A 9866-nucleotide genomic window follows, 5' to 3' on the forward strand; every position below is an offset into this window, starting at 1 on the left:
CGCTCAGTCTCAGGATCAGTTGTGCGAACACAGGGATTTGGTACTTTCACACCTCAGCCTGTTGGGCCTTTGGGTCAACTGGGAAAAGAGCAAACTCTCCCTGACGCAGAGGATCTCTTTTCTCGTATGGAGTTGGATTCGGTCGAACAGATGTGCGCGGTCGGTGCTAGCCTGCTTGAATAAGTTCAAGGGCAGGACAGCGGTCCCACTGATACTTTTTCAGAGGCTCTTGGGGCATATGGCGGTCGCAGCGGCACTTACACCGCTCGGCCTGTTACATATGAGACCGCTCCAGCACTGGCTTTATGGTCGAGTCACCAAACCTTCACCCCGTGGTCAGATCTTGCGTTCCTCCGGGCAGGGGTGCCCCTAGAGCAGATCTCCAGGCATGCTGTGGTCTACACGGATGCCTCGCGATATCCCAATTCGTCGGTCACCGACGTGACGTCTCCGTTCCCTCCTTCAGGGAACGAGGGTTACCATACGTAACCGAGACGTTACATTTTCAAGTTGACTAGTTAAAAATCGTAAAAATCGAGAATCGGTCAAACATTCTAGAAAAATCGAGATTTAAATTTTTAGCAAAATCGCTCAGCCCTAGTGGACGATAATGTTCTGTTTACCATAATTACATGTTGCAGTTTGATTATCGTTTTGAAAGCTCAACCTCTTTAAATTTGGGTGGATTCTGATTGGCTCTTTCACTTCGAAATATGGAAATTTACGAAATAAAACAGATTGCAAATTACATTTTATGTTGAATTTAAAAGTCGTATTTTTGATCTACTAAAGGCCTGTTCACACCAAGAACTACTGTAAAACTATAAAGATAACTGTAACGATAGCTATATTAGTGTTCACACCAGTGGACGATATTGTTATGTTTATTGTAATCATGCTCTGCAGTTTTGTCATACTGCCCCTTTAAATCCTTGAGCTCTTTAAAGTCAGGTGGATTCTGATTGGCTCTCAATGTTTTTATCGTTCATCAGCTATAGAACAAAAACATTACAATGACATCATTATAATTATAGCTGTTGTTTCACTGTTCTATTAGAATAAGAATGGTTTTCAAAAATTTCTAGTTATCTTTCTAGTTGTGAACGACACTTAATAGCACGAACAGAATTGGAAAACTCCCACCCCAAATATCAGACCACTCCAACAAACAGCAAACATTTCGTTTCTGCATTTCAAACTACAAACTGCTAAAAATGACATACTTTACTTTTAACAATCACTTGTTCTACTTATTAATATGAACTGTAAGTAGAGATGCTAAAATTCAAAGAAAGCCATAAACTGGAACTGATCGTATTAGCGATATAAGCAATGATTTATGACTGATAAGCTGTTCAGACAATGATGAAAGCAGGAAGCAGATCACATCTGGTGTGTGGAGAGGGATGATTTGCTGCTTTGTTGGGCTTTAAACAGAAGACTGGCTCTGCAGCACTCTAAATGAGGAATGGTATGGGCGGATGCTCCGGGGCTTCGGTCAGCTTCTTATTTTCCCATTAACTCTCCATTAGCAGAGCCACATTGCCAATGTGCCACTCAAGAGCGGACCGCTCGGGCCTAATAGCCACAATCTCCAGGTGACTCAACATCTCTGTTGTGGTCAGAGATTAGTTGAAGCCACTTTGGTGTGTCTGTACAGTAGCCGCTCTCACACACACACACATTTAAAGCATTAATGTGGAGTGCTGCAGGTCACATGTTTTGTGGTGTTCCCTGCCTGTCCATTTTAAGCACCTCTCCCACACCGCACTCACTCGGTTACTCACGTTGCCACAGCAACACCATGGTGTCACCATCTAGAGCAACAAGATGCTCGCTGGTTATTGAATATATCTACCTCAGCAATTCAGTCTAATAAAGCAACTGCATGTCATTACTTTCTTGTGCAAGAGTTATATTGCACCAAAGACACATTTGTACTTCATTGTTTAAATGATTTCATTTATTGCACTCGTATTTAGCTTCACAATTATAATTAGTTTTTATATTAAGGGGGTCTGAATACTTTCCGTACCCACTGTATATACATTTTAGTAATTAATACTGTATATATAGATTATATAGATTAAAGATTAATACAGTATTATATATATATATATATATATATAAACTGTTTATTCAATGTATATACAGTATTAATAATTAATACTGTAGATTATATATAGATTAATACAGTATTAGTTATCTAATTAAAGCTGACAAATAATTAAATACATTGATATGAAGTTGAAATTATTATATTATGTGTAAATTAGCTAGTCGGCGAAGCAAAAAGACAAACGCTGCAACAATATTATGGTTTTAATTTATTTTAATTTATATACAGGTGCATCTCAATAAATTAGAATGTCGTGGAAAAGTTAATTTGCAGTTCAAGTAAACAAAAAATCTGTTTTCTTGTTTTATGAGTGCAGACTCCTGAACTTTTAGTCAAAAATATGTGCTATTTGTGGATTCATAATGGACTTGATGAACCCTTTCTCACTGCATCTTTATTAATGGGCCTCTAACGCTGCACTGGATGCTCTACATTATTGCTCTTGGAGCAGAAATGCACAGTTTCATCTCCATAGCATCTGCTTAGCTCATCTCAGGTGCAGGGATTTATTTGCTTGCTTATACTGAAAGTCCACCTCTGCGGCCAGCACTCACACACACAGTGTAAGTGGTAGGCCGTTATGCTCTCAATGCTTATGTAAATCAGAGAAGATGAGGGCGCTGTGGCACAGATAGCAGACTCATCCATCTCTGGTGTGCCTGCAGCTGTGGTGTAGTGTGATGTCCGGGCTGGAGGGAGATTGATGGCTGTGGGGTGTTATTGGCTTACGCCCATGATGCACTCTCTCATCAGTGCGCTCAACATTACAGCAGTCCTCCCAGCTCTCCACAGACTCCGGACGGATCTCAGACGGGCTTAGTCACAAAGACTGGCTTAAAGGAATATTCCAGGTTTATTTTCAGTCTGAAGATGGATTGTTCACCCCAAAATAATTTATTTACTCACCCTCATTTTCTGTCTTTTTTTAAACATACAATAACTAAAGAACTGTTTTTCACCATATAGTAAAAGTCAATGGGGTCCAAAACAACAATAAAGGGAAAAAAACTAAATAGAAAACAAGATATTTTCTTTTGTGTTCCACAGAAGAAAGAAAATCATACAGGTTTAAAATGACATGAAGGTGAGTAAATGATAACAAATCTTTCATTTTTGGGTGAACTGTCCCTTTAGGTTTTTTTTTTTTTTTTTCATTGGTCCCACTATTTTTTTTACCCCCAAACAGCACTATTCATTCTTGGCTTTCTGCACTTGTGACAGTACCCTAAAGCAATATTTTTTTTTTCTTGGATCTTCCGTGATTTCTTCATTTCTCCGAGCTCAGCGACGACTCTGTCATCCTAGAGCTGGTGTCTGGCTCTCAGTAAAAACTAACAGTGCTTTCTGTAATGCTGTAATGCCATCTCAGCCAAAACATACAGTACAGTACTGTTTAAAAGTTTGGGGTTAATACGATTTTTTTTCACGTTTTTGGAAAAAAAAAGTCTCTTATGTTCACCAAGGCTGCATTTATTTGCTCGGAAATACAGTAAAAACAGTAATATTTTGTAATATTATTACAATTAAAAAAACCTGTTTTCTATTTTAATGTAATATAATATAATGTAATTTATTCCTGTGGATATTCCAGCAAAGCTGAATTTTCTCCAGTCTTCAGTGTCACATGATCCTTCAGAAATCATTCTAATATGCTGATTTGCTGCTCAAGAAAGATTTCATATAATTATCAAGGTTAAAAACAGTTGTGGAAATCATAATACATTTCTCTCAGGATTCTTTGATGAATAGAGAGTTCAAAATAACATCACTGAAATAGAAAATGTATAGACATTTATATAGGCTAAATTAAATTTACTGTCACTTTTGGTCAATTTAATGCATCCTTGCTGAATAAAAGTATTATTCTCACTTGCTGACCCCAGATTTTTGATCATTAGTGTAATTGCCCTTCGCAGAGAGTTTGACTGACAGGCGATCTGACCAATCATAACGCCGGAACTGTGTAAAATTGTTTATTGACGTCTTGAAACAATATACCTTCTGATATTCACTCATGTTTATTTCATGCTATAACTAGTAAAGAGGAAGAGATGATCGCTTCACGTGCCACTTAAACCGAGGCTCTACAGCGATCTGTCACGACACATTAAAGAGCCACAAAATGGTATTTATTGTTTGAATGTCTTTAAAAAAATGACAAAATTTGGAAGCTGACTCTTTGTAAAGCCAAAAGCAACCTGCTCCGTCTTGTCTGTCGGCACGTTGTCAGTGTCCTCTTTGCTCCGTGAAGTATTTTTCACTGCGTGAGAACATGATGTGTAGTGTGAATGAGAGTGCCATGGCTTGTCGGACATAACAACAGAAACTAAGGGGGGCAGGTCTTTGCGAAGGGTCAGTTACGGGGATTTTGTCCCAACTGCTGTTGTTCAGGAGTAACTGTTGTTGTTGATGGTTTGAGTGGCTTCTATGACAGATGATGCAACTCTAATCTGTGGGATTTATCTCTTTTAATGCTCTGAGGTGAGTCTTTTGGGATAACACATGCTCTGTCCCTGTCATTGTGTGAATATGTGTGTTGTCCCAGTTGGCTGAATGGCCCGGCAGGTTCGAGTGGGTTTTGTGACTTCATCTGGCCCTCCTGCACTGTTGTAGATGAGCAGCCAAGTCATCCTGTTGAGATGCTGTATGGAGAAGTATATGGACTCACAAACACTTAGAAACATCCACTGGCAGGCACAGTCATAATCCCTTTTGTGTCTCTTGCTTCTTTCATAAAACCAGACAATGTGAGTATGGGATTTTATCAGGTTATATGAGGACAAATAGAAGCACAAAATGATTGAAGGAAGGCCTAGTCTTAGCAAAAAACGCACTTTGTAACTTTTTGGGGGAATTTTTGTCTTAAAAGGTCTTCAAGATTATTACTATTGTGTCATTTGGTCGCATAAGACAATTTGGTTTGTAATGACTCTATTTGCTTATGTTTTGTGTGCGTTTTTGAACATATTATTGATGGTCTTTCTCAGGAGAACCCAGAGCACAGGACAGGAGCCCCTCCTGAGGCAGGGCTCCTCTGCTGGCCGAGCGCTTCAGCCACTCTCTGAGCAGGCCATCAAGCACATATGGGTCCGCACGGCCCTCTTTGAGAAAGTCCTGGACAAAATAGTGCAGTATATTGTGGATAATGCAAGGTAATGAGCATCAGTACTGTATTTCAGTTCATGCAACTTTGTATGATTTAGTTTTTAGGATTTAAAAAATTTTTTTTTTTAATCTTTAGCAAGTCTACAAACAATTATCAGTTTTTTGTACTGTACATTATAATGTTGCGACACCTATTTTCACTTTTAGCTCATTTAAAATGATCGATTTATGAGTGATTATTTTAATTTATCTAGGCAAAATAATAAAGAATTTTAATATCAAACATTTATCTGTTATTAGCATAACATGAAACATTTTTAAACATTTAGCTTATTGATATAGGATGGAATTTTAATATATGTGTGTGCCTTTTTTTTCTTAAATAATAGTGGCTGCATAACATGCATTGCTTATCTCTCTTATGCAAAGTGTTATTTGCCAAGATTAAGGTTTGAAATTTATAATTTGTCCACGGTGATTGTTTGGGCTGTCATATGGAGCTTGTGAAATAATGTGTTATTTGTTCAGCCTTTGAAAGAGGTCTCTGGTTATTGACATACACATTGTGTGTGTTTGCTGTTTGTGTGTGTCTGTAGTAAGTATTATGAAAAGGAGGCCCTCATGCACGACTCTGTGTTTGGCCCGATACTGGCAGCACTGCTGGGTGAGTCTATCTGATGCATCGATCACACTCTATTTACTCATATTACAGCTAATCGAGATTTATAGATGTTGTTCAATAAACGTATTAAATTGTGTTCAAATGGTGTTAGCGTTCATTATTTTATTATAATTCACTTTTTTATCACAATATGTTATCACATTACAATTTGTTTTGTGTAAAAATCAATATTTTTCATCTATAGTCGGGCCGTGCGCTCTAGAGTACACTAAGCTCAAGACGTCGGATCATTTCTGGACGGACCCGTCAGCAAATGAGCTGGTCCAGAGGCATCGCATTCACGGGGCCCACAGGGGCCAAGAAGTGTCGCCGGGCCGCAGGCCTGCACTTGGGGTGAGAATATCAGACGTATAGGGGTGCTTGTGCAGTAGTTTTGTTCTAGTAAATAATCCATTTAAAATCCAATTTTGATGGTTTTTCCTCAGATCCGAAAGCGTCAGTCCTCTGGAAGCATGTCTGAGGACAAGTTTGCAGCCTCGGCGAGAGAGTACGTCGAATCCCTACACCAAAACTCACGCATTCACTTGCTCTATGGAAAAAACAATGTACTCGTTCAACCGGTAAGACAGTACATACACACACACACATGCAAATGCACTTACAGGAAAACTAGTCTGCATCTACAGATCTTTATGTAGATGGCTGTAACAAAAGGGATTGATTTTAGATCAGTGAATCTCATCTAATCAGTATAATGGATCTCAAGGGCTACTGGTTATGGGGATTGAGCCAGAGTGGTGTAGATAGGTAGAACTGTTCAAATTGTTGTCTTCCCTTGTGTAATGAATGGTCAGATGGGTTTCCCTGGCATTTTTAGCTGACTTCCCGGCTGCTAGTTGGCTACTCTTGTGAACTGGAAAAGGCAGACTGGATTAGCCATTACACCACATTAGATTTGTCATCAAATGAGTCTATTATTCATTTTTATTTATCTTTAACGTTTAAACTTTGTCAGATATTTAGCTTCAATGTAGCACACATTTCAGTATCAGTTATTGATTTAATTCACATTATATCACCGATTTTTAATTATATTATATTTAATTTTATATTCATGCGTATTTCTCTCAGCGGACTGTGGGGGTACTCTGGTGTTAGTAAGTCAGGATGGAATCCAGCGGCCTCCTCTGCACTTCCCTCCTGGGGGCCACCTGCTGGCTTTCCTGTCCTGTTTGGAGACGGGTTTACTGCCCCGTGGTCAGCTTGAGCCCCCCCTCTCGTCCCAGAAGGGCAAGGTGAGTGTTTTGCTGCAGAAGTCATGTAATAGAATGTTGAAATTAGTCAGTAACATTTCAAACATCCAAATCATTAAAGAATAGAATGAAAATTAAGATGCTGAAATTTTACTCACCCTCAAGGCCATCCAAGATGTAGATTAGTTTTTCTTCATTGGAACAGATTTGGAGAAATTTAGCATTACATCACTTGCTCACCAGTGGATCCTCTGCAGTGAATGGGTGCCGTCAGAATGAGATCTCAAACAGCTGATTAAAACATCATAATAAATAATCCACATGACTCCAGTCCATCAGTATGATGTTTTAATGGAATTAACCAGTGAATGCACCCATTCACTGCAGAGGATCCATTGGTGAGCAAGTGATGTAATGCAAAATTTTTCCAAATCTGTTCTGATGTAGAAACATCAGATTCTAGTTTTTTGCTTGTTGATGTAACGGAGGCCAGCTGTAGGCGCTGTACAGGTAAACCTCACTCCCCTGATCTTTAGTCTCCTTGTTAGTGCACCCGCCTCCCATGCCGGAGACCCGGGTTTGAGTACCGCTCGGAGCGGGTGCGAGTAGGACCCGGGAGAGAGGGGTTACATTGACACACTGCAAATAAATTACAAAATGTTCCTTATTTGAAGTGAGAAACTGAGTTTAGTTTGATTATGACTCTGTGTGTTTGCTTAACAGGGTAAAGTCTTCCCTAAGCTCCGTAAGAGGAACAGCATGGCCCGTTTAGTGGATCAGGATGGAGATGGCGAGGAGCAGATCGCTGCAGACTATGTGTTTCGCATCGTCTATCCGGGGCACCGTCACGACTCAAGTGAGTCTCCGCAGAAATGTGCCTTTCCTCTTCACATCTCTGTCTCTGTCTCTCTTCGCACATCCAGTATCTGTCCATCTATCCATCCGTCCATCCATCCACAGTGACCCCAAAAGCATCGAACACTTCAAAACCAGACATTAAAATGCATGAATCTTGCATTATAATTAAATTCATATCATTTTAAGTGTGACTTAAGCATCCAAAAGTACTTTTTTGGGGCCAATCTTAAAACCCTATTGGTACTCACATATCCATAACTCGCATCCACTGTTCAGCCAGACCTGATTTCCCAGATGTGTGAATGCTGAACAGGGCTGCATCTATGGGATGATATTAGACTCAAAATGATTATCCCGAATTCCACAGACTCAAATTGAAAGGCATTTGTTTGTGGTTAGTAAGATACATGCATAAAATGTATGCAGTACATGGATAATTGTGCGTGCATCTATTAATCATTTTGAGTCATCCCATATGCATCAGACACCATCCCCACATATCATTGTCGTCTGTGTGTTTTGTTCTCACTTTTCTGTGGAACATAACAGCCGTTGTGGAGGCTGCTGGGAGGGATGTGAGTATTAGACGCAGCCTTTAGATTTTTTAACTGTTCTGACTGGGATGAAAGTGCTCCTTTTTATATCTGTGTATGTACGCACTGCAAAAAAATAAACAATCTAAGACACAGTTTTTGTCTTGATTTCCAGTTAAAATATCAAAACATCCTTAAAACAAGACCCATTTACTTAAGATATCAAGCCTTGTTTTCAAAGAACATATCTTGAATTACATTTTAATTCAATAAATTATAATTAAACATTAGAATTTTTGAAATACTTTTTTAAATCAATTTATAATTAATTTTAAGATTTTAACTTTAAATTTTAGGATGACCTTTTTCTGTTAAACTTTTAAATTTAAAGTCCCCCTGTAGTCAAAAATTGTATCCTTTAAAACTAATCTTTGATCATAAAAATTACATATTTAAATTTTTTTTCTTGTGAAAATAATTTTCTCATGCCTTAAAATAGCTTGAATGCAACTCTACACCCTTGCCTCATTTACTATACGCGGATCTATGAATACGCAAATTAGCCCCGCCTCAGTCACACAGCAGCCAGCCATGAGCCAGCGCCTCCTGAACTGTACTGAACTGTAGTAAGTGCGATACAATGGCAATGGCAAGTGGAAATATTGGTTTAATTAAGCCTTATGTGTTTGAACCAGAAATAAGCTGGTATGCTCAACGTAAGCAAGGAGACTGATGGCTAACTTCGTGAGGTAACATTATCTGTTTGCGCTGGTTCGTACACGGATAATGACTGATAAAACTGTTTTTACTAGCGGACAACTACAGTGGATACTGTAACATTCGTTAAATTTACTTACTTGACGATGTTGTGTCCTCAAAATGCCTTGAAGACTCAAATGCAGCCAAGTTTGTGATTCCAAATCGTGCCCGCGATCATACGCGTGTGACGTGCGGATGTCAATGCGGGAGAGGTGCGTCTGACTCCGGGCTACTTTTACACTGCTGCCGCGGGTTATTATTCAAGTTAGCGGTTCTAAATACAAATAAATAAGCGCTAACAGCACATGACATCGTGAAAATAGGGGGAAATATTAACAGTTGGCGAAACATCTACAGAAAAAATATAACTGTTACCGGATTAACCTGGCTGCCTTCTCACTAGACCCTCTGCTTTGCAGCACAGTTAATGATATGCTAAGGATAGGATCCCTTGACGCGATTGGTTATTGAGTTTTGTGACGTAGCAAAACAAAGGCTGTTTCAAACCGCGTTTCTGTGACTGCCTTTGGGAAACTACAGTTTTAAGGAGAAAATACTCAGCAATGGTGTTGATAAATGGATTGGCACATGGTTTGTCTAAAAGCATATTAAAAACA

General features: G+C 39.1%; 1 protein-coding gene across 1 annotated transcript in view; it reads left to right on the forward strand.

Moving 5' to 3' along the window:
* LOC107662751 (small G protein signaling modulator 2-like) overlaps nucleotides 1-9866 on the forward strand; it is a 63244-nt gene that overhangs the window by 28961 nt on the left and 24417 nt on the right. Inside the window, exons 4-9 of the mRNA XM_016452831.1 lie at nucleotides 5107-5271; nucleotides 5821-5888; nucleotides 6091-6239; nucleotides 6332-6542; nucleotides 6978-7141; nucleotides 7823-7955. Of these exons, the coding sequence (XP_016308317.1) occupies nucleotides 5107-5271; nucleotides 5821-5888; nucleotides 6091-6239; nucleotides 6332-6542; nucleotides 6978-7141; nucleotides 7823-7955 (890 nt within the window). The remainder of the gene's footprint in view (nucleotides 1-5106; nucleotides 5272-5820; nucleotides 5889-6090; nucleotides 6240-6331; nucleotides 6543-6977; nucleotides 7142-7822; nucleotides 7956-9866) is intronic.

The sequence above is a fragment of the Sinocyclocheilus anshuiensis genome, unplaced genomic scaffold, assembly GCF_001515605.1.
Source record: "Sinocyclocheilus anshuiensis isolate Anshui unplaced genomic scaffold, SAMN03320099.WGS_v1.1 scaffold1144, whole genome shotgun sequence".
In the NCBI taxonomy this organism is placed as follows: Eukaryota; Metazoa; Chordata; class Actinopteri; order Cypriniformes; family Cyprinidae; genus Sinocyclocheilus; species Sinocyclocheilus anshuiensis.